General features: G+C 28.3%; 1 protein-coding gene across 1 annotated transcript; it reads right to left on the reverse strand.

Moving 5' to 3' along the window:
* Positions 1 to 6,474, reverse strand: LOC107455113 (THAP domain-containing protein 1 B). Its single transcript, XM_016072564.4, has 2 exons — positions 6,260 to 6,474; positions 1 to 2,509 (listed from the first exon to the last, which is right to left on the reverse strand). Exons 1-2 carry the CDS (start codon positions 6,328 to 6,330, stop codon positions 2,170 to 2,172), a joined length of 411 nt encoding a protein of 136 aa, XP_015928050.1. The 5' UTR covers positions 6,331 to 6,474; the 3' UTR covers positions 1 to 2,169.
* Between the last annotated feature and the right edge of the window lie 20,168 nt (positions 6,475 to 26,642).

Consider the following 26,642-nt stretch of genomic DNA (forward strand, 5'->3'; position numbering starts at 1 on the left):
TTAAAAATTTAATGATTTTATTCAATAGGAAACTATATAATTTTCAAACATTAATTTATAACATTTTCTTGCAACACATGATATGCAAATATGGTATATTTCTTATTCATTATATTTTCCTATCACAGAATTCACAATTTGTTGTATTTATAAAGATGCAAAGTCAATAATAAAATTGCTTTAAAAATATACCAAAAAATTTGATTCTTCTTAAAAATCTCAGATCTCAGGGTATAACAATTTTATTTGAACCAGGTATCCACAAAACCTTGTGGGTCGGGTAGATACTAGATTCATAAAGTTTTATATGGCCTTAATTTGAAAATTTTCGAACGATATTTTAATAAAAGAAAAAGAAAGTAGCTAAGATCAACTACAAATATGAAGTTTTATTACTTTCATTAAATTGAGGATTTTTAGTTCACTAAAAAGTGTTATAGTCTCAAAATTTTTCAACTTCCATGTTATTTTGGTTAAAAAAAAAAATTTTAAAAATTCTAAAATCTTGTTTTTTCAATAATAATATATAAAGAAAATATCAACAAAGAAAAGTAATAATAAAAAGAAAATGATTAAATTTTGATTCTCATGTAAAAGTTTAAGCAAAGACATACAATTTTATATTTAATGCATTAAGTGAAACAATGCTAATATTTATAAATTGTAAAAAAAAGAAATTTTATAACATTAAATTATAATATATTTGTTTTGTTATTAAAATTTAATGTAAGCCCGAAAAAAAATGAAACTAATTATAACATTGTATTAAAGGAATAAAACAGAAGAGAACAAATAATAAAACAAGAATAAAACAAATCAATTATACAATGAATATCTATAAAAATGGATTAAAAAAATGAAAACTTAAAAAATATTTGTACTACAGATTAAAAGTACATACGTATTATATTCTTTAAAAGTAATCATTGAAATGGGAATTTATAATAAATTTTAAAGATCATTACTCATTATAAAAATTCTTCACTTTAATTTTTTTTAAACTAAAATAAATTTTCCTCAATTTTTTTGACATTCATTCAAATAGTAAAAAAGGTAGGAATATACAGTAATAAATTTATCATAATTGACAAAATTAAATTATCAAACATATCATTAATTTTCAGCTATTTCAATACATAAAATTGAAAAAGCATTTTTTTTTTTTTAAAAAAATAATAAATTGTATAAAATTTAACAATACAAAATACATGCGATACAAGTTACTTACTTTATAGGTAATTGATAAAAGCAATATATATGGTATGAGCAATATTATGAATTGTTAATTCAGTTTTATGAAGAAAAAATTTTTATTCAGTTTTAAAATTTAAACCAAGTTCTTTAAAAACAGTTATCAATACTTTAATTTATAAATAATATTATAGCATCTACATCACTTCATTTTGTATCTTAAAAAGAGATACAAAATTTCTTTAAAAATATTTGTAAAAAATTTTTATTTTAGTTTTTTTAATCAAAAGAAAAATATGAGAAATTTATTTTAAAACATGTTTAAAATAATCAGCTCAAAAAAGACATGTGGCAGTAAAAGAATACATGTTAAATTGACTTAGTCTAAATTATTTGTTAAAAGCTAAATTTTTTAATTGCTATTGTGATTAAATACATTTGCTTTTTGCTCAAGATTTCATTTTATAAAGCATCCTTTTAGTTTTCTAAGCTAAAATGCTTCTCATCATGTTATTAACAATAAAAAATAAGAAAAACAGTGCATAGAAGAAAAATTCCATGCAATCAAGCAAAGAAACGTGTCTCAAAAGATGTAAATACTTCAGCTAAATATTAAAAAACACTTGCAATGTATTTAGTCAAACTCTAAAAATACTTATTAAAAAATTTGACAAAAAACATTTACATTAATCACAATTTGCAACAATGTCAACAGCTTCTAGAAGTACTTTTACGAGGAAACTTTTTAATAAAGCATTCAACTGAATTATGGTGGTTTAAACAATTGCTATGATTTTAAGAAAGTAATACCCACATTATCTATAATTAATTTTGAATATCAGTTTTACATTGAGTGCACATATTCTAAACAGCATTATGCACTAAAAAATCACAATTAATAAAAGATTATTAAATGTAGATTTTGCTCATTTCTTAAAATGATCACAAGTTTAGAAGCATTTCAATTTTTGCAACATTTCATGTTGATTCTTCCTCATCCTCAGCTAATTTTGATGTTGCCGAATCCTGCTGTTCTTCACCTTGTTTACCCTCATCACTGGTTTCAGCCATATCCACATCACTCGCTTTTTCTTTTATCACTTTTTTCTTTTTTATAGACTCAGTATAGCTTGCAATGGAAAACTTTGTGGGACAGGCATCATTTTTTAAAGTTCTCCTGTTATGAACTCCCTTGATAACAAAACAATCTTCAGTAAAATGTTCAGAGCAAAGCACACTATATTTAGATGGCTCCCAGTTACCTCGCTTGATTTGGTATAACCATAACTTTAAGAGATGTTGATTATTCAAGGGAAACCTTAAAAATAAAATAAGAATAAACCTCTATTACAATTTACAAAATGCTAGAACATATATAATGCTTGCAATCTTCAGGGGAAGAATATAATTTGAGAATTATTATATACTTACCTTCATTTATCATTGCATTCAATAACAAATGCTCTTAAAGCAAAGTATAAAAAAAAAAAATAAACAAATTAAATCAAATTAATTTGATTTCATTCAGTTTTTTTAAGATACTTTTTTTTTTTTTCAAATTTCTTTTAAGATATTTATTAAGATATTTGTTTTATAATTATCTAAATCTTGTAAACATTATGATTAAAATATTAATAAAAATAAATCACAACAAAACCTTTGAAACTATATTACTGCATTAAAAATTGGTTTATAGTAATAAATAATACAGTAAAAAGCACAGTTCAAAATTTTGGAAATGAAATAGAAAACTGATTAACTACTGAAAAACAGGCTAAAATGCAGAAATTATAAAAAAATTAATTTTGAAAAATTAATCAGACAATAAGAAAGGGCAATCTGAATTTTCTTCAAAATTGATTGAAAATATTCACTTTAAGATTTGGTAATAGACTTTTAATATTAAAATTTTGTTTCGAAGATTTCATTTTAAAGCCAGAAACTGGTAGGGTTTCCATTACTATAACTGCACAATAACTAATTTTTATAGATGTATCAGTATATATATTTATAAATATGCCTTAACCCTTTCGAGCCGACTGTCACATATATGTGACAGCAAGAAACACGCTCACTTCCCGGCCGACACACCCGCGTGTCAGAAAGTTTTCTCGTTCACCCCCGACCGTCACTTATTTGTGCCAGCGTTTCGGAACGTTTTAAAAAATGAAATTTCTTCCAAAAGATGGCATTGTATATCCATATGGTTTCAGATACATGTAGATTTGACCTTCTACTCAAGATGAAAGTACATTCACGTGGTTTTTAGGGGAAGGAGGGGAGGGGGGAATGTTTTATGAGGGCTCTTTAAATTAGCACGTGATATTTATTTACAGTAAGTAAGGGAGTTTTTTTTATCTCTCGCTACTTTCGTTTTTCGGATTAGTTTTTAGTGGACAATTAGATCTTGTAGGCTTGAATTTTTTTTTTTTTTTGTACCGTTAGAATGTCGAAGCGTCGAAAATTTTTAACTGAGCTGGAAATAGAGGAAATTATGCAAAATATTTAAACTTATTAATATTTATATTACATTTAAACAAGAAATAACTTAAGTAAATAAAGTATCCATAGAAATATATATAAAGCATATGTCACTTAAATACTCTACAGAACAATATTAAACAACGCGCTGATATTTCGGTAATTTCATGGAATTAGGCTTAACATCGAAAAACCCTCCGGCCCTGGGGAGACACACGCTAGAGAGACTGCCGGCCTCAGCGGTAAGCGCGCTTTCGCGCTTTGCGTCGCGAAAGGGTTAAATTTTTATTTTGTTCTTCATTTGCATTTTGTAAAGTCTAAAAGAATTATAATAAATTTGAAATATTATTTAAAAATGGAGGAATTTACTTCATGCAATTTCGCCAATTAAAATTTATTAAGAAATTAGAAATTTACAATAGATTTCAAAACTATAAAATCAATAGAAAACTTAAACAATCTCTATAAAAATAGTTTAAAAATTTTTATATTGATGATTTCTATTTTAAAAAAAATTTTCGATTTCAACCAATGATTTTTCAGTTATTTATTTTTTAAATCTGTTGGTTTATTGGAATTCACAAACCCTTGTATGAAATAAAAGAATTACAGTGAAAGAACTAGTAAATTCTTCCCCCTGCTTTTTTTTTCTTTCAAAAAATAATAATGTATACAAAGTTGATAACCAAATAAAAGAACATTTTCTTTAGCTAACAAACAATTTTTTATGAAAAACTAATTTTACTTCAGCTGGCTTCAGTTGTAAATTATATTATTCAATTATCCAGGGGTGATTCTGAGCCCAACTCAAAAATCCTGAAAATTTCTCGACGAAAATCTTTAATAACGCATTTCAAGAAATTTATATCTTTATAAATTTAAATCATTGGTATTTCCTAAACATGAAATTCTAAAGAAATTATATGCAGTATAATTTAAATGAATAATTATTTATAAGTCTACTTTTATCTCTAATCACATTTATTATCCTACCAGAAAAAATATTTACGAATGAAAGAGATGAGATGCCAAGTATATATTCTAGTTCTAATATTTCAGAACAAAATATACAAGAACTTCTAGACATAAATGTGATTGATAATTTCTTGAAACTTCTGGATCTTGGATTTCTGCAAACTTCTGGATCGCGGTTTGTGAAAAACCTGGATTATACTTATTCTAAACAATGCACGGGTTTACGGAAATTTATCCTTTATTAAGAGAAAGAGGAAAAATAAAATAAGAGCATTCTTGTTACACCAAAGAATTACTCTAGACTAACATCCATTAATCAAAACAAAGTTAATTAAAATTATGAAATAATCACATTTCACATTTTTTTTTATTAATTCGACAATGGCTTGGAAAATGTATAATGATTTCAAAACTGGCCAGATAATTTTTAGCATTGCCAGATTCCCACATTTGCAGTCAACAAAAATAAATACATTATAAAAGAAAAAAATTCTATATCTTTGAAAAATTTATTTCATCATTTTATTCTTTAATTCGGAAAATAAAAAAAAATTTGCACTTATCAGAGTAGGGCCACTTTGATAGAGATACATCAATGTGTAGAAACCATATCAGAAAGAAGCACCGCAAATACCACCTCAATGGGAGCAAGCGTAGAACTTACAAAAATTTAGTTAATAGTCCGATTACCAGAAACGAAAAGATAATACTAGCGCATACACATTTTTACTGGTTCGTTTACATGTCCTTTTCCCCCTTTTTTTGGTTAAAAAGTTAATAAAGCGTAATTAAATGTAATAGAATACAATGAATGAAATATGCTATTTTGTGAAGAGAAAATAGACTAAAAGTTTGACTCAAAGATGTTGGTAAAAAAAAAATCAAAACATATAATCCCTTTGCATTCCCCAGGATGACCACTAATAAGTACATTTCAGTAGTCTGAGCCAAATTTTAGCGGTTTTCGTTATATTTCATTTATTCAATGCTTATTAAGAGCCCTGTTGACAATCGCTATTGTCTTTTGATCAGTCAAGTTTTTTCAGCATGGAAAGAACACTCACATAAAAAAAAAAAATTTTTTTTGAACAATATTTTAATCCAAGAGCATTGAGTCAGCCTTTTGTACAGGCTGCTTCCATCTTATTAAATAACAAATAATTTTCTTACAACTCTTCTTGGATAAAAAAATTACCAACTTGATTGCCTGATCACATGGAAAAAAGGTGAGGTTTCAAAAGGGGTAAGTTCTCTTTAAAAAAAATTTCCAGGTTAAAAATTTATTTGGCGCATTAGCGACTGTAGTTGGCGCAACAAATCACGATACGGAAATATCCCCCTAGTGAAGTAAAGGGACATAAATATTTTTTTAATTACTTCATTACGAAAGCTAACATTTATGCATAATTCCAGACATAGGCAATGAATATTAATTAAAAAGTGGCTGAAATTGTCTAAGATATTGATATGGAATATACTTGAATTAGCACACGAATTTTCATCCCAGACAATCAAATTGGTATTACATTTGCTCCTATACCATCTTAGCACAAATAAGGATCTGTTTAAATTCAGACAAATTAAATATTTCATTTGTTGCTTTTTTTCTTACCTGTGGAATGTTATATTAGTTCCTTTAGTATTCTTATTTTTGCATCCCACAGCACTGCAAGAGTTGACCATAGCTCCTTTAAGAAACAATAATCCGATTCCTAATATAAGAATACTGTAATATTATGTAAATAAAGAGATTATGAAACTTGTCTGGCGGTAAAAATGTCAAACAGCCGACGCCATTCCAGAACAACTGCTGCCAGATTTAAAGAGAGCCAAAAAGATTTCAGTTTTTTAAGGTTTAGTTAACTAAACGACCGTTTGCACTGTGTATAAAAATGCAAGGAAGCTATCCCCTCTACAGAGGATCAAAATTGTGATAGCATGTTTTCGGATCATCCTCAGGGATTTTTCCAACTCGTCGTCAATAGCCTATTGCGTAGCTCTAGAGAGACGTAAATAAAGTACATAACTAACTTATATAACCAGAAAAATATTTTGAAATGGCAAAAGTAAAAACACAATTTAACATTAATGCCAATCCGGCAATCAGTGATATGGAAAATATTTTACAGAACATTTCATGAATAGAATCGAGTTTATACAAAAAAATTTGGTTTAAAAAAAGTCCCGGAGAAAAATTAGTCAGGGCTTGGCATTATATCACATGTTTTTGCTATAATCAAGTTATCATAATTCTGAGCACCTTCCGAGTATTTTTCTTACAGTAAGAAAATTCAGCTTAAAAAATTCAGTTACAGTAAGAAAATTCAGCTTAAATAACAATTAAGATCTGTTAATCTGTTGATTGATTACCAGTCTAGAATTTACGCAATTTCGTTTTTTTTTTGTTGTTGTAAAAAACGATAAAAATTGCGTATTTCTTTTAGTACATATTTCAAATCTATATGTGTCCCTCAGTGGACTGATCGTTAAAACACGGTTCCCAGCAGATCACCGAAGTCAAGCATCACTGGCTTCGGTCAGTGTGCTGGTGGGTGTTCACTTGGATCAGTCTGCGTAGGGACCGAGGGTGTGCGGCATTGGTCCTCGTTAAACTGTTCTACCGTAAAGTGCTCGACTTCGCGTGCAGGTCGTCGGGCTACCGAAGCAGTGGTGCCATCCCCTCTGCAGAGGATCAAAACTGTGTTGCATGTCTTCGGATCATCCTTCGGGATGTTTCCCAGACCGTCGCCAATAGCCCATTGTGCAGCTCTAGTGCGACGTAAATGATTGTTGTTGTTGTTAATTTGCGTCGCACTAGAGCTGCACAATGGGCTATTGGCGACGGTCTGGGAAACATCCCGGAGGATGATCCGAAGACATGCCATCACAATTTTGATCCATCTATGATACAATTTTGATCATTTTATGAACAATCTAATAGTTTTCAAATGACAACTGCCAGCAAGGAAACTTTCAAAAACTATATTTAATTGTGCTAACCTAAAATTGCATACTAAATATAAATAATTATTGAAAACGTGCAAGTTGAATGAAATTTGCTTTTGCCCTTATTTTTATTAAACAGATTTCACGTGATGCGACCAATAATTAAGAAATTTATTCTCCTTGATTTTACGTGCTTGTGCTCACCTGACATATAGAAAGTTGGGCGAATTGTAATTAAATATATATGTAATTTACTTTTCTAAATGAATAGAGCTATAAGATAGAAAATATCACTGTTACTATCTTCAAGATATTTGAAAACTGAATCGTTTATAGCAAAATGTAAAACAATGGCTAACTTTTAATCAATCAGAAAATTCCATTTCGATTTTCGCTGATACCGCTGGAATCGTTTGTCGCAGAATGTTCTAATGTCGACAGTGACCTTCCTCGTGCTTTGAACTATCTGTATGCCAAGTTTCATAGCTTTCTGTCGGATGGTTCATGAGTCTATAAAGGACAGACAAACAGACACACCTTCATTTATATATATATATAGATATTATTTTTTAAGAAAAGAAACTTTTATCACGTGAGATATTGAGAGTTGAAAATCAAATTTGATGCATGTTAAAAGTCTTTTGCACCTTCCTTTAATACTTAAATTTTAAAATATCGCAATGATTCTTACAATTCAAACTAACATTGCATCTCAATTATTCAACTCAAACAACACTGTTAACTGATGCAAAAACGTTAACTAAATTACAGATATATATAAAATCAAATCCTTTCTTTATTAAAGTCATACTTCTATTAAATCAGAGTTAAAAGTGAGAAAGATTCATTATCCCTAAAAAAAATAGCCACATTTAAATATCAAGAAAATGGTCATAGTCCAATAGATATTGTGTTAAGAATCGCTTTGCATAAAAAAAAAAAAAGAAAAACGGTTCAGCTTGGGTGCGTATTGTGGGAGAAAAGCATAGCATTATGCCGGCTCTATGGAGAAAAAAGAAAAGTCAGACCACCATAGTGGCCTATAGTTCATGACGTCACAGCAACTGCGAGAATCAGTTCTTAGGCTTTCTTTTCCAGTGAGTGTTGCTAGATCCCCTAAATGTTACTAGTGATTTTTTTAAATGTCAATTCATAGGCCGGGATAGCCTGGGCGGTAGATCACTGGACCCATGTCCAAGAGTTCGTGGGTTCGATCTCCGCCGGCCGAAGACTCCCCGTGTAGTAAATGATGACTGTTGCACGTTAAAACTGTCGAGTCGCAAAGTCCTCCATGTTCCCACAACAAATCAATACCTCTGGGGGTACTGATCTAGAAGTTTCCTTGTCTTCTGGATTGGGCTCAAAATTACAAGGCCACGATGTTGAATATTAGTAGTCGTAAACCCGAAAATTGGGTCGGCTGTTCGAAGACGGATATAAAATAAAAATGTCAATTCAATGAGAGTTTACAAAAATTGAAAGAAATCTAAGCTCAAATTTACTAATACATCACAATTAACTTATATTATAGTATAAATCATTTGTAAGTAAACAACATGTAAATTTGTCTTATATTTTCGACCAGAGGAGCCCCTTGTGCCTAAGCTTCGGATTTCTAAATCAGACCCTACGCTTGAATTCCTATAAAAGTTTAAAAATAAATAAATAATAATAAATTACTTTTTCTTTTATTTATTGTTATTAAATAAAAATCAAGACAAAAAAGTTAAATATATAATCATCATCCTTTAAGTTATAGCCAAATAAACCTGCAGAATAAAGCTATTTTATATAAAATTTTCATAAATTTAATTAAAGATAATCATGATAAAGATACAGGATGTCAAAAAAATATGTTAATGGTCAAATATTGCTCGAGAAATATTCACGAGATCAAAAATTTTTAAATACTTTAAAAGATGAATTTATTGATGACAAAATTGACCTACAGTCTCAACTGTTACGTATGGGGCTGTGGCCACTTCAGAATCTATAATATGAATCCTTATTTTTTACTGTGGATTGACTTGGATTCTCCAGAAAAAGTATCCCTATTTCAGCTACGAGATTTGGCATTTTGTCACAGATGTACAAATTGTATAAAACAATTTCGGAAATACACGTAAGATCAAAAAAATAAATAATAAGAAATAAAAATACATAATATAATAAAAACAGAAGTGTTTGATATTTTGAAGAAAAAAAATTTATGGCAACAAACTCGACCCCAGTCTCTGAAGTTGTAATTCAATTTAGAGTACTTTTTTTTTTGGAAAAACCAAATCTGCAATAAAAAAATGGGGTTTCAAATTATGATTTTGAAGTCGACCCCCTTCCATTTATTGGAAGTGATTTGAGGATCGGGATTTGTATAATTAAATGAATATTTTGAAATATTTAATAAGACCTTCAACCTTAAAAAAAATTATAACTTTAATATACTTACTATAACATAACGAAATCAATTCTAAACATTTAAAGAATTTTTTTAAATCTAAAAGTGATCAAAATAAATAATAGTTACAGGATTTATTAACAACAAATAAATGATTTATACAGATTAAATTATTTTACTCCAAATAAAAGGTAGAATTCTGTTATCAGTTTATGTTTAAAAATAAAAACGTGAACTAGGCTTTTAATTTTTTACTTAGCAATTTTCAGACACAAGGTCGGTAATTAGAGATAATTCTGAAGATTTGCAATTTTCTTCCAATACTTGGATCCAGGACTTCCTTTGTCTTACAGTTATTTGTCACATAGAGCTGCAGTTGAAATTTGAGTAAAGTTATTCGGAAAGTGATTGAAAACTTTGGTGAACTATGCTATCGTGCTCAAAATTTTAAATAGTGCTTGATGCTAATCCAATTTAATATTATTTTATAAATAATGACAGTAAAATTAATGGCGATATTATCACTACTTCATTTTATCGAAATTTCTACCTCTTTTAAGTAGGAAAACCACAGAAACTTACAAACATAAAAATAAATAAAAATTTTAAAAACTACTTTTTTAAAATGCTTCAAATTGAAAAACGAAATGTTTGACATTTTGTCAGAGAGGAAATGGAAAAAATAAAAGTATTTCCTACTTAGACTACTTGAAAAACGTATTTTTAATAAATTTCAATTTGTTGTTTTTAAATGTCTGAAACGTTTAAAAACCCACTATTAATTTTACCTGTGCGTTTTTGATAAGTTAAGGTCAGAGCAACTTTATGTTAGATTGCTTACTAATTAATTTTAATAAACGCTTCAAATTTAAAACAGAAGTTGATTATCAATAAAAAATTTAAATAATGATCCTGCTTGCTTCCATAATTTTAATTCATTTTGTTAACTGTGGAGTCAAAATATACAATTAAAAAAAATTCATTCACTTTATTAACAACAAAATATTAAACTCGTTTGTAAAACATAATTTTATAAAATTATTTATCACGTCGTCAGCCATATTTTGCGCTATCCTTTATGAGACAAAGGTTTAAATTTATTCAGCTGCCACTTTTGGCGAGACATGCCTGCTCTTGCCAAAAAAATTAAGGTTATGATGTCGGAATTAGAAAGGCGCGTCCCGGCCAAGATGGAACTGTCGAATTTTACGATTTCTGCTACATTATTAATTAAAATAAAAAGATGTTGGCTCATAAAACAAAACTCTTCGATTTCTCACAACTAAAAAAAAAAAAAATCCATACCTGTATTCTTAGAAAATAGGATGCTCTGAACACACATGAAAATCGGGACAAAAAATTTTTAACCAGGAAAATACGGGCAACTACGAATCCTGTAATAACGGTCAAAGTTCCATTTTGAGATACAGAGTTTTAATGTCAAATTAGTGTTTAGTGTCATATTTTGCAGCAAAAATGATGCGAACTAGCTTCAGAATAAAATGAAAGTGATTTGCATAAATATAAAGGGGAGGATAACAGAGGAGTGGTGCCGTTTTTAATACGAGAAGTTAGACAATTATTCGAATAAGACTTAAAATCTCGTGAGTCCGAAATTTCATTAATCCATATGCGATGAGTGATTCCCTCTGCAGAAGATCAAAATTGTGATGGCTTCGGATCATCCTCAGGGATGTTTCCCAGACCGTCGCCAATAGCCCATTGTGCAGCTCTAGTGCGATGTAAATGAACTAGAACAACAACAACAGCGATGATTGAATTCCATTAGTTATAACAAAACACTTTATAACATAAAAATATGTTTAACAAGAACGAAGAATGATGTTAACGCTACAGATTCTGAATGGAATTTGGAAACAGAATATTAATCAACTTTTACATCACTGCGCCATCTGTGAAACATATAATTAGCATGTCTTTTGTAGAAACTATCAAGTGCATTCTAAAAGAAGAAATCAAATTGTATACAAATTCGATAAAACATTCGCATTTATTAGAATAAAATCGCTTTTAATGATTACTTAAATCACGTTTGCAGTAATTAGCTTTTTTGCATTTTAATTTTCAGGTTTAATTTTACTCAACAGCTACTAATTTTAAAGTTGTTGTTGTTAATTTACGTCGCACTAGAGCTGCACAATGGGCTATTGGCAACGGTCTGGGAAACATCCCGGAGGATGATCCGAAGACATGCCATCACAATTTTGATCCTCTGCGGAGGGGATGGCACCCCCGCTTCGGTAGCCCGACGACCTGCACGCGAAGTCGAGCACTTTACGGTAGAACAGTTTAACAAGGACCAATACCGCACACCCTCGGTCCCTACGCAGACTAATCCAAGTGGACACCCATCCCTAATTTTAAAGAAGAAAATTGAACTAATCTTATTTCAAATTCATTTTCCCATACTAAGTCCTCGTAGTCTAACCGAGATATACAAGAAAAATAGAATTTTTATTATTTTTTTTTTATCTTGATAAACCTCAGGGTGCTGACTAAACTTGAAATTCAAGGTATAATATAATCTTGCGCAATATATTAGACTCACCTTAGAAGTTGATCAACCAATAATTATAGTTTTCGACTCCTTTCTCAAATTTAACTTTCAAACCAGCTCTAAGGGCAAACGAAGGTCGGACCAACCTCACTTTCATTTTGTTCAGTTATTGACACCTATATATAAATTACAATACCAATAATAATAACTTTATTTAGTTTTACTTTTAGTAATACTTGGAAAATCAATTTATAAGAAAAAAAGTTTAGAAGTTCAAGAACAACACAAAAAAAAAACTTTCTTTTTATTTTTGTGTGAAGATAAATTTCCATTGTCTTTTAGGGGGCACCTTGACAATTTTCTCACACTTTTAATTTAAAAATAGTAATCCATCTTGGTACATCTGAAAAACGAACTTTCTTTGTTTTGAATTTGAACTTGTGGAACAGGCTTTTGTGTAGGAGTTGGCAACAATCAATCATCGGCTCGGGTTTCAGTTTCGTCTAAAAATCTGTAGAGAACAGCGGCCATAAATTTACGAATTTCTCGCATTCCAGAACTGAGGTAAGTTGTATTATCGAAATTCTAATTGTTATTTTACTTTAAAAAATTTCAGATAAAAGCGATTATTTTTTAAAAAAATCTAAAATAGAAGTGCATCTTACATAAATTTTAAAATTTTGTGATGTTTTACATTTTAAAAATCTAATATTTCTCCAAAGGATAAGATATCTTTAGAGTAGTGGTTCCCAATTTTTTTTTTTGTCTTAGGATTCCTTAACACTAGATTGCCTAAGGAAGTAATTTTGACTGCTTTTAATTTCAATTAGAAAAACTATGTATAGATATAATCACACAATTTCTAACAATTTTGTACAACATATAATTTTTATTGTTATATCACTGTAACTAATATAAAAAATTAATTTTAACCAAATTTCTTTACGCATTATTCATTCATTTACAATCCAGTTATTTTGATTGCTTTTGGGCAATATAGGTATAAATCAAGTTCCAGTCTTTCTAGTGTTAATGATAGACTTAATTTTGGCGGAACCCCGAGATTAAACTTCATTGGCGATTGTGAACGTATTAATTAACAAAAGAAAATATGTAATAATCTAAATTTGTTTTCTTTTTTTTTGTTAATATAAGGTGAATTAACGGGAAAATAAATTTTCCATCAGGATTTTATGAAGGGGAAAAAAAACATAAAACTTTGAAATTGGGTTTTACTTCAGACAGTTGAATTCTATAGTTCAATTCTAGTGTAAGCATAATCTGAAAAAAAAAAAAAAAATAGCTGAAATACGGTTCCCGTTAAAATAAAAACGAAAAAGGACGAAAATAAATGTAGAGAATAGTTATAAGAGGAACATACTTCATTGTTGTATTTGGTTATTTTCATCTGTTGCGAAATACACTAATGTAATTTTTCATAAATGTATATCCGTTTCATAATTCGTTAATTATGTTATAAAAACAGTTTTGAAATTTCTTTCTAGTAGAAAAATTTTTATTAAATAATTTAATAAAAATGATGGAAATATTAAAGGAATAATCGATTATTAATTCGATACAAATTTAATTGCAGGTTTCAAAAACCATAACTCGTTAAAAAAAAAAAAAATTATGGACCATTTTTTTCTGATTTCTGCCCCTCAAAATAGAGGATAACCGTAGTTTGGGAAACATGGTTCAGGAGAGCGGTCCAATGTTTGGATTCCTTAATATTAATTTTACATTTAGAGTATTTCGCTATATCGAGAAAATTTTTAAGCCAGTTCTAAAATTTTGGCACACAATCGTAAAGTTCGTTTATTCTAAGCAAAAAATAATTTTTAATAATCCTTTATTATTTTATTTTTAGATAAACGAACTTTATATTCGTTTGCAAAAATTTTTTGAATTCGCTCAAAAATTTCACGAGATATGGCGAAATACGTAAAATTAATATTATTTGTTCAAAATGCTGAATATTGGTGTCATATTTCCAAGATTACGGCTATCCCCTATATTTAGATAACCGAAAATCTGTCGAAGATATACAAATATATAAGGTACGTTTTTGAGTCTGATTTCGCTTGCATTAATTTTTTAGCATATTTGAGGACACCCTCTCTAACCATTAAAAATGAATCTTAGTACGTGAAAATCCGATTATTAGATCACAAGTTATTTAGGGTGTCTCAATTATTTACTTTTAGCGCACTACATATCACGGCACCGTACGACACTTATTTCCCCAGTATTATAACTGTTAAGTATTTGTGCTCTCTTAATAATTTTATTTTATATTATAACCGTCGTTGAACAGTCGACGGTTATAATATAAAATAAAATTATTACAATTACAATTTTATGGAATTACGACTACTACTGTTAAACTCCGTAGCCTTGTAATTTTGAGTCCAATTCAGAAGACAAAGGAACTCCTGGATCGATCATCGGGAGAAATTTGCCTTTGTGGAGGACTTTTTGATGGAGCGAACCCGCATTTCGTTACATGGAGAGGAAGACCACGAGAACCTCCCACGGTTAGCCTGACGGCAAGGGGACTCTAACCCATGATCTGTCTACCACTGAGGATAATTCACGTCAGCACTGTGGTCGGTGCAAGCCGGATGCGGAATTTGTATCTACTAGGATTCGAACCCGGTTCGCCGCATTGGAAGGCGAATGCTTTATCTCCCGAGCCATCGCGGCTCTGTCTTAATAACTGACAAATATCTCAACTTGGCAACAAATAACTCAAATTGAAAATCTGCATTGTACCTATATTAGTATATTTGGTACCTATAACATAGCCCTTCAATGTTTGAGTTTTGTACGAAATACATTTATCAGGGGTAACAAAACAAAGCCGAAATTGTAAAATAAAATAGAATTCTTTTAAAATCTTGAAAGAAATTTAGAACATGAGCATTTATCAATCCGACCTTTAATAAACTGTTTAAAATATTTGAAAGTAAGGCTGCAAAAAGTTCTTTTAATTCTAATTCATTAATATGCTATCTTGCTACCACTGGAAAAATATTTTGTGAAATTACGAAAATCTGTTGTAGAATTCTAATTATTAAAACAGAAAAAATTATCATAATACCAATAATATGTGCGCATTACCAAAATCAATTAAGTGTCATCTGCGCATTTATTCCCATCAATACATACCTGTATTACCAAAGCCGCGATGGCTCAGGGGTTAGAGCGTTCGCCTTCCATGAGGGTTCGAGCCGAACCAGTAGCCAAGCTTTGGGCTATATGGTAAAGGGTCCATAATGACCTAGGTACATGTCCAAAGCTTGGAGAAAAGAAAAATCCCCTTGCTGTCAGGCTAACCCTGGGAAGTTCTCGTGGTCTCTCTCTACATGTAACGTAAATGCATGTTAGTTCCATTAAAAAGTCCTCCACGAATGCCAATTTCTCCCAATACTTGATCCAGGAGTTCCCTTGTCTTCTGGATTGGGTTCAAAATTACAAGGCAACGGAGTTGAACATTAGTAGTCGTAAATGCTTCTGCTCCCCTTGCCCATTTTTCCGACGTGCTGCTATAGATCGCCACCAAACCTAACCTTCTTGAGTCAAGAAGTTAAGCTTCGATTGATTAGTAGTCGTAAAACCATAAAATAGGGTCAGCTGTTAAACGACGGTTATAAAATAAGAACATATTGCCAATATTAATTAAGTATTGGTGTCAATTGCTATCTATTTCGTTTCTCCTGAACAAATAGCACTTTCCCATAAATTTTGCATTTCAACACATGACTATTTTTTTCTTTCTCTATTGTTAAAGCTCTTTGGATAATTTTATAATAGAAACAGCTGAAACATGTTCCAAGGTTTTACTAGTTTCTGGCAAATAACTATTCTTGATTTAATCAGCCACCAAAAAAATATTTTATGCACAATTTTATATGCATGCAATACAGAGTGGGTCATTCTATTTTTCTTTTAAATTATATAATAATAATTTATGTTTCATAAAGAAAATTAATTGAAAATTACAATTAGCTAACGTTTAAATGCGGAAACTATGTGATTGTTGACTGGATCCACATGAGAATACCTAATGAGTAGTGCATGATCCTCCATGTCAAGTTCAAGGATTGGGGCTACATCTATTAATTGAACATTGCATTAATGTCATCCATATGCTTGTGATGAAAGCGATAACATTTCGCCAGTGAAGAATAAAATCGAATATGCGAGAAATAAAATTTTCTTTTGCTATTGGGGGAAAAAATTCGGCCATGTTTAGTTGATTCCTATGAACTTACGGCATTTTCTTTCTACTTAATATCTAAACAAATCTATAAAATTCTCCTAGGTTCAGTTACTTTGTATAAGAGAATGTGAATATTATAGTGAATTAAAGTACTATATTAGTCACTGGGTAATTTCAAAAATATATTTTACCTAGCATTTCATATTTTAGAAAAATGTTGGTCTTTCACAGTCTTATTAAATTAGTATTGGATTCAATGTCTTTGCGCTCAGACCAGAAAAAGCGAACTCACATTCCCTTCATAAGTAAATACAATCAGGTTTTCCACAAAAATATTTTTTTTCAATTAATTCGAGATCTCGGAATCTATTTTTTCTGATTGCTATTTTTTTTAATAAAATCATGAATAATTGAAATTCTCACAATGCAGCATAAATTTTGTTTATAGCTATTTATGATTATTTTGAGAAATTTTAACAAATGAACCTACAGTACATGAGTTTTTATTCTAATCAGGGATGGTAAATTTCTTCCAGAGAAAAAAAAACGGCACTGAGAGAAAAAGGTTTCTTCCAGCAATAAGGAAATAAATTTAAAATAAATAAATATATATCAAATGTTAGAACAAAAATAGTTTAAAACAACAATCTAGATAAAATAACAGTATTAATTTTCAAGTTATTTGTTATATCTTTTAAACGAGTAAAAATTAAGAAACAATGTTCAAAATAAAATAAATTTAACTGAAACTTTTTTCTCATTATAAAACTTTAGTTTAATTTGATAATAATAAAAAAAAGAAAGAATTAAATGAAAAGCTAGCAGTGTGCAATAAATATTTCATAAAACGTAATTAAGTAACAAATTTTGGAAAAACGAAAATTGAGTGAAAGCAAGCTACGTATTGAATGGTAAATATACTTCAAGAATCAAATATATTTGTTTAATTTAGAGCAAAAAGGATTCTTTCATTCTTGTCACAAAATTAATATTTTGAGATGATTCCTTTCGGAACGTTATCATTTACATAAAAAAAAAATGTTAGTGAATTCAGAAAATATTTATAATAAAAGTTTATATCTATATTACAAGTTTACATCTATATTTATAATAAAGATATAAACTTGTAAAGCACGTAGAAAAAAAAACTGTATACATTAATAATTATTTAGGTATTCTACATAAAAACAAAATTAATAATCATTTGGGTGCCCTGAATTCAATCTTATTATATCTAGGAGTTCACTTTATATATGATAATTAATTAGTGCAAAGGGTACTTTTAAGTTACCAACTTAGACAACAAAATATACTTTCTCGGAGTTAACAAATTTTTTTTCTGATGAATTTAGATTTTGGACCTTCAAAACAGAGGAAGTGGCGTAGACGCAGTCTAGAAAATAAGGTCACAATAGTTCAAGTTGAGAGCAATTCAAAAGTTCGACTCTTTTAATGTTAATTACAATTAAAATCTGTGCCTATTTCAATAATTTCTAGAACCCAATAAGAGAACGTTAAAAAAAAAATTAACACAAGTGTATAACTATTTTGAGTAAAATGTAATTTTTAACTTTTCTTAGCTATGTGATTTTTACTGACAGAATTTGAAAGAAATTAGATGAATAAGTTTTAAGTAATGAATCTTTAAGAAAGATTTTTTTCAGCTTGATAATGTAAGTTAAATAATTTCTTGGCTTTTTCAAAAAATAAAACTGTTTTAAAATGCTATCAGAAAAAAAAAATTCTATTTGGTGAATATCTAATCACAAATGATTATTTGAATAAGAATAAAAAATTTTAAGCCTCTTAATTTATTCTTCAAAATGAAATGTAGATAAACAACCAGGTGTTTGTTTTTAACTCTTATACTCACTTAGAATCATTCATTAGAAAAATTTTAATTTTAGATATCGTAATTTCTGCTGAATAATTAATAAAAACCAACAGTTAGATGTCATTAAAAATAAATGAATAAAATAAACTCGCACACTCACTCAGCATAATAATGTTAATTCTACTCTTATTAAAAATTATTACTTCTGTTTACGAAAAATATTAAAATTAGATTATATCCCTAAAATATCCTTTAGTTTTTCCTTAATTCAAAGAGAAAGAAAGATGAACAGAAAGTTAGCTAACTTTTTTAGTTATCTACAGGTGGACAAAATAATGGAAACACTTCTATGCTAATACATTTTTTAGAAATGGAAAATGGTGTTTTTGAACACGTTATGCCAAAAATGTAGCAATAAATTCATAACAATTATTATGGTTATTATATGCAATAATTGCACAAATTTCATGAGCCTAGCTTAAATATTTAAGGAAATGTGAACATTTTTATAAAAAGTAAAATTTTTGTCTCATGTTTTTTTGTTGCTAAAACTTAAAAATATTCAATAAAATTTTTAGAGCAATTTAAAATTGAATACAAAATTTATGCTTTGAAATTTGAAAAAAAATTCGCTGAAAATTGTGCAATGTATAAGTAATTAAGTTAGTTTTTTTATACTGTGGATTCACAGAAAAGATTTTTTTTTTTTTTTACGATTTTGTAGCGAATCGTATTTGGCAACTAATGAAAAATGATTTGAACATTTTAAAAAGTTGCAAGAAATTTCCCAAGTTGTTTCTAAAAACATTATGTTGTAATGTTAGATAAAATCAAATAAATGATAATATGAACCTTATAATAAACATTCATACATCAAAATATAATTTTATAAGGAAAGAAAGCATGCAAAAGAAATACTTTTGATCCCCAACAATGCCTGTCATTTTAAATAAATATTGTTTAATAGTACAAAATGAAATTTGTAGAAAATCCCTTTTCATTTTAAGTTTTCTTTTAAAAAAATATGAAAATTATTTTTGAAACTTTTCTAATTTTTAAGGTATAATCAAATAGGACTCTTTCATTAGTTGGCAAATAAGATTCACTACAAAATTAATAAGGATAAAAAAAAAAAATTTTTTTTTTAATGCCCATACGCAGCATAAAAAAGCTACTTTACTTATATCTTATGCAGCTTTAAAGTAATTTTTTCTTTCAAATTTTAAAGCAATCATTTTGTAATTAATTTTAAATTGCTCAAAAAATTATGCTTAATTTTATAGATTTTATTTTTTAAAGTTATAACAAAAAAACATATGACAAAAAAATTAGTTTATAAAAATGTCCTCATTTCCTTAAATATTTAAGCTATGTTTACAAAATTTTGTGCTATAACTACATACAATAACTAATATAATTGTTACATGTTACAAATTTATTGCTACAGTTTCTAGCATAGGATATTCAAAATCGCTACTTTTTGTTTGTAATTTATTGTTGGTTCCTCAAACCTCTAAATTTCACTGATAAGTAGGAGAAATTGCGTAATCTAAAAAATTTGAAATTTATAAAATAATCCTCTAAGTAATTTTTGAGAAAGATGAAGAAATCTATTAGTGCAGAAGTTTTCTATTATTTTGTCTAACCCGTGTACCTACTCATTCTACCGACAGCCATTTTAGTTAAATATTATAAATAGGTAATTTTTAGAAAATCACCATTTGGCGCATTTGTGAAAATACACAGATAATTGAATAACATAAAAATTGAAATCAAAGAATCAAATGTTTATTTTAAACACAAATATAAACTCAGCACAATCCATTAACGTAAATTTACCCAGTCAAGAAATAATTCATTAATATTATCCGAGTAGTTCTCCTAAATCTAAAGTAATTTATTTAGATATTTTTTAAAATCTTTAATATTATTTAATAAGAATAAATTACTTTTGAAAAAATTCTTCAGCTTGTTTTCAGTTTCATTTATTTTGTTGCAATAGAAATAAAAAACACACTATTTAATTTCCATTCAGCATAATTCACTGCATAAATTTACCCATTCTGACTATAATCATTTATCAGTATTAACTTTTTCTACATAGTTATCCTAAACCTAAAATTACCCGTCGTATTTCTGAAACCCTGCAATTATATGAAAAATAAAAATATTTTTGATAAAATTCTCTAGCTTGCTTTCAATTTAATTTTTTATTTGTTCTATAAGACTATTTTTATTCAGCATAATTCAGAATTTAAATTAAACTATTTTGAAAATAATTTATAATTAAATAACTTCACTAAAATCATCTAATTAGTGTATTTCTAATTTAAGTATACATGAATTTGAATAAAATAATGTTGAAAAGATTCTCAAATTTGCAGTTGACTTATTTATTAGAAAAATGAGAATGAGCATAAACAAAAATACTTGAAAAAATATTTATTCAGCATCACCTAACATTCAAATCAGCTAAATGCAAACTTGTTAATTTTATTTTTTGAAAATTATCAGGCTTGGTTTTCACAAAATCAATATTAACTGAAATTGAGAACAATTAATACAAAATTTGAAACCTTGAATAATCTGAACTGAATATAATAAGTGGAAATGAATATAATTGAGAATAAAAATTATTTTTGTCAATAATAAACTATTGACAAAAATAATAAAAATTTATTTTGTCAATAATAAACTACAACTAAACAACACATAAATTTAAAAAATTAGCATTACTCACACTTCACTTTAACTTTTTGGATTTTTTCGTGCAGACAGTATTTAATAAACATGATTAAGTTTTAAAATGGTTTACATATACAAGTCAAATGGATTTTTTCAATTATGTTTACTTTCATGCATATTTATGTTAGTAAAACTTTTCCCAATTTCAGAAAGCATTACAACTTTAAAATCTTTAACTAATAAAATAGTAATCAAAATGAAAATTGGCATGTTTATTCTGTTACCCCCCCCCCCCCACACACACATAAAAAATAACTAAATAACATAAATGAATCAAATAAAATATATTTAAATTTCGTAACATGATGAACAATTAATTTTATAACATAATTTTACTTTAAACATTTGATTATGGATCTAAATTTTTTTTAATTGAAAATATGCATTATAAATTCAAAAAAAAAAAAAAAAGAAAAAAAAAAAAGAGAGAGAGATGGAAAGAATGTATAAGATGTTTTAATTTAACTCGATATAAATTAGTTTAACATTTGCAAACTAAAAAATAGAATAAATTAATTTAAAAAAATACATTAAGAAAGAAAGTAAAAAATGTAACAATACATTCCTAGTCTAGTTAAAACGAGTGCAAGATTTGCTAACAAATTGCCAAAATGAAATAATTTGAAGGAAAGTAGAAGATGTTTTAATTTGACTAGAAATATATTCAACACATGCAACAACAAAAAAAAATTAGTAATAAACAAATCTAGCTCTTTAACTCTAAATCTACTGTAAGTGAGAAAATTATAATTTTGTCCTATTTTTAACATATTTCAAAAGATAAGAAAAAAATTATGAAATTCTCAATAAGTTAAGGATTATTGTATAAAATAAAAGCTATTAACTCATAACAATTGTCAATAAGACGATCTTATTGAACAAAAGCAAAATGAACATATCACAAAATGAGAAAAACAAATTCACAAAATGAAAAAAACTAATTCACTAACCAGTAACAAGTAATTCATGAATAGGCATTAGTATTATTCATATTCTAATAACATTCATTCACATTCTAATTACATATTAAGAGCTAAATTTTGACTAACTAAATATTTTGCCTAAAACAGAATAAAAGTTTGATTAGTTTAATTGATCAATACAAAGAAAAAAAACTAGTTAATATTATCTTGTATGTGTTATTTTAATAATTTATTTTTGCATGTAACATGATGAGGGCTTAATTCCTAGGGAAAAAAAGTGTGGGAACACTAATACATACCAGCCAATTTTTGAAAATGCAACAAAACATTCCAATTCCAACCAATTATGAAACAATGACTAAGTGTAAATTGTGCACATATTTTTAATTATAAATGTAACACATATTCTTCAATTCTGGTATAATCAACATTTCAAACATATTTTTTTAACAAATAAAGAGCTATTTATGATAAAAAAAAATGACTGAAACACAGTAATAGTTAGACATAGGCCTACTTCCAAATATACAGCAATAAATATCAATTGATAAACACGACATAAGTAGCCTATTATTTACCCTGGAAAACGTAAGTTTAATATGTATTTTGCAAAAATGAATAAAAACTGTAAATTTAAACTTAGATTTGCTAAGTACGAATTTTACAAGGTACAAATTTGTTAATATTCTTCAGAACATACATCATCCCCTGCATTCCATTTAACATGTAAAAAATCACTGAAAAAAAAAAGTAAGGGGTGCAAGAGCTGCACGTAATTCATACAACCTACAAACCCAGGCTAGCATTAGGTCATTTATAAATACAGATTTTCTAATTAACATAATAAAAATTGGTTAATGAATTTCAAATCAGTCTAATTGTGATCAAAGAAAAACTATTAGTTTAATTTTTTAATTGTAAATCAGCAATGCTCTTATTCTAATGAGTTAATAATTCAACATTAGTGTGAAGCATCTGTACCAAATGTACTTTTTTACAAGTTACAATATTTTAAATGAATACCATTGAAGTGAAGAAAAAAATAAATATAATACGAATAATTTCTATGTAAAATAGTAATACATTTTGTCCTTACAATCTATTATAGTCGATAGTCGCTCACAAAATCGGGAAGGCAGTAAATAACTCTATGGTATTATTTTCAGGGGGAGGGGAACAAAATTCAAATTTTTTGATAAATTCTTTGCCTATTATTTTTTAAATAGAAGACAAATTAGTAACTTAATAGTAAAATCCAGCCTATATTTGGAAAAATCCTTTTTATGCGAAAAATATATTTGAACAAATGTGGGTATTTTTTGTAACATTAATTAAACAAAAAAGGAAATTTTGTTTATAAATTCTGGCATAACATATTAGAATAAAGCTTTTGAGATAATGATCGATTTAATACATATTTACTAAGATTTTGAGATTTAAAACATGCGATAATATACTAGCGAATAAGGTCAAATTTTATGAAATCAGAAAATAAAAATAAATTTCCGAATCAACTCTTTATAACGATAACATTTATGCGGGTAGCGGTGATAGCATTTTAAAATATTGCAGGTACAAAGCGTATTCGTAGATAGACATAAAATGAAACTCGTAGAAGATTATCCATCGAATTCAGATTTTAACTGCTAGCAAATATGGCTGCGATGGTAGTTGTAGGAATGTTCCCGAAAACTAAGATATTGATTGCGATATTACCCACCGCTACGTTTTTGACCTATAAAAGGATTTTTTCATCCATGATCATACAAAAAGTTATCCATATCGAATTTAAACCATACATATAGCATTCATATTTCGTTTATTAGAAATATATCGCTAAATAAAGGGGAAAATCATTCCAATTATAGAGGATAAAATTCTACCCAGAGATTACGGGATATGCATGCGCTAGAGGTAGTTTGCGCAGAGAAACACACACTCGCAGCACAGACAGCTGTTCAGAATGGAGAGATGCAGGCGACTTTCTTAAAACAAATGCGCTAGTTTTGGCAACTTATCGCTGTTCAGAAAAATTTAGTTCAAATGAGAGCGATAAACTTAGAATTCTGTTTTCATCATAAATAAGCGAACTTCTTTGACGAATCGATTTCTTTAATCCAACTGCAACCCTTTTTAAAGACATGCGCCTTAGCTGAAGTTCAAAAGAAAAAATTCTCTTTCTTACGATCAATAATTAAGGGTATTGGAAAAACAGTATCAACCTTTTTCTCCCTGCTGAAATGAAATATTTCACCATTTTATATTATCGACCTCAGTCGTATAAAGGAACGGGGAAATAATGAAATATAACATTTTTGTGCAAGAAAATATTAGAAAATAAAAAAAATTTAATTTAAAAATTTTATCTGATAATTTACCTTTTTTTTTTTTCAAAAGAAACTTTTAACATTTTGGCTAAAAAATGTATACAAACTAAATTTTTTAAAATTTACATCTGCTATTTTTTTTTTATAATTTTATTTATTATTATTAAATAATAATCATAATTTTTGTGATACAGATAATAATGACACATATCATTGTTAAATATAATCAACGATAACATCAGTATTGAATTTATGGTATTGTACTTAAATAGCATTCAAAATTCTTCAACATTTATTTTTTTTTAATTTTTTATCTAATATTAATTTATTTATTTATTTATTTATTTTTTTTTGGAGTTATTAGCAGAAATCATTTGAAATGATTGGGGTTATTCAGCAAAATGAAATAAAAAATATTAAAAAATAATTAAAAAAAAAAAATCGATAGTTTTACTACTCGAAATCTTGCATGAAATCAAAAATGTTTTATTTCATTCTTTATATTATTATTATTAATATTATTATATTTCATTATTATTATGCTGCATATTATTAAATAAAAATATTTGAAATAGTATATATGAATATAATATGTTTTATGAATTGATGAGCAGCAAAATTACAAAATTTCTTTTATCAGTAAGAATAATATAATCATACAGATCAAATTTAATTTAATTTATTATTCCTTATCAACGAGCCATGGTGACTCGGTAGTTAAAGGCACTGGTCTGTGAATGTGAAGAACCAGGGTACGATCCCTGGCGGTGGCTTGAAGAAGCTTCCCCTCCCCAACTTGATGGGTACAGCTCGTCTATAAAAACATCAGCACGTGCATCGTTGCACATGCAGTTTTCGCTTCAAGATTATAAAGAGCTAAAATTGGTTCATTCGTTAACTCACGTTTAAAGGTATCAAACCTTGCTTCTTTTCCCAGTTGAAAATTTCATTCTTTTCGTTAGCTACGTTAAATAGTGAGCCTTAATAGCATAGTATTGAAAAAAAAATTTCTAAAGAAACTTGTTAAACCAAGAAATCTTCGTCGTGTATACTTTTAGGTTGGGAAAACTTAAATATAGCTTCGACTTTTCTTGATTCAGGCTTAATTCTGGTTTAATTTATAATAAATCCTAGATTCTCTGCTTCTTTCTCTCCAAATTCACGTTTTGATAATTACAGGCAGGGTTAAATTCGCAGAGAGTAATGCTTTGAATACTTTAGTTAGATTCCGTATAATTTCTTCACACCTTTTGGCTGTAACTGTATCAAGTATGCCATCCAAATAACATAATACACCATTGTTGTACAACGGACCTAATGCGTGGTACATCAATCGTTGAAATTCTGCTGGGGCATTAGATAAGACATAAATCTTCCTCTAGAACTGTCCAGCTTCATCAGTGTTTATAAAGGCTGTTTTTAGCTTTGATGTCTCAGGTGGAGCTAGCTGTAGATACTTGTGCGTCAAGTCTAAAGTTGTAAAATAACTGCAGTCATGTAATTGCTCCAATAAATCATCAATTTTAGGCAATGGAAACTTATTTTTTATAGTTTGACAATTAATACGTCTGTATTCAACTACTAGTCGGTTCTCGCCAGACTTTTTCTTCACTAGTATGGCAGGACTTGCAAAAGGTGGTCTTGTTTCCTACTCTTATTCTATTTTCTTTCCATTCATCCACAATTTCTTTAATAGCAGCTCTTTCAGGAGCATTCGTTTTATATGGTTTCATACATCCTAAGTACAGCCTAGCTCTGAAATGTCCATAGCAAAACAATCTCTATAATCATTCAATAGTTGAAGCAACTCTTACGTCTGTTCATTTCCCAATATTTATATAATCTTGATTTCGCTCAATTTAGTGGGAGCTTTTTCTTTAGAATTATTACAACCAAATGAATTCGATGTATTTTCTTTGACTTCAATGATTGAGTGCAATTCAACAACTTCCGCTCTTTCAACACATTGACCTCTTCTTAAGAACCCGACATTTTTATGTCCAATGATTGCCATAAGAATGCAAGTTTTTTTTTTCCATCCCGTTTTTAACTTCCAGAAAGCAACCAATATCTTCAGGAAGA

Source organism: Parasteatoda tepidariorum, chromosome 3 (assembly GCF_982258835.1).
Source record: "Parasteatoda tepidariorum strain Cologne lab strain chromosome 3, Ptep-v5.0, whole genome shotgun sequence".
Taxonomy (NCBI): domain Eukaryota; kingdom Metazoa; phylum Arthropoda; class Arachnida; order Araneae; family Theridiidae; genus Parasteatoda; species Parasteatoda tepidariorum.

Coding starts and splice junctions, on each gene's coding strand:
- LOC107455113 (XM_016072564.4), bottom strand. CDS start 6,330: ATGGTCAACTCTTGCAGTGCTGTGGGATGCAAAAATAAGAATACTAAA. Junction 2,510..6,259: donor ACTAATATAACATTCCACAG/GTAAGAAAAAAA, acceptor TTTATTTTTAAG/GTTTCCCTTGAATAATCAAC.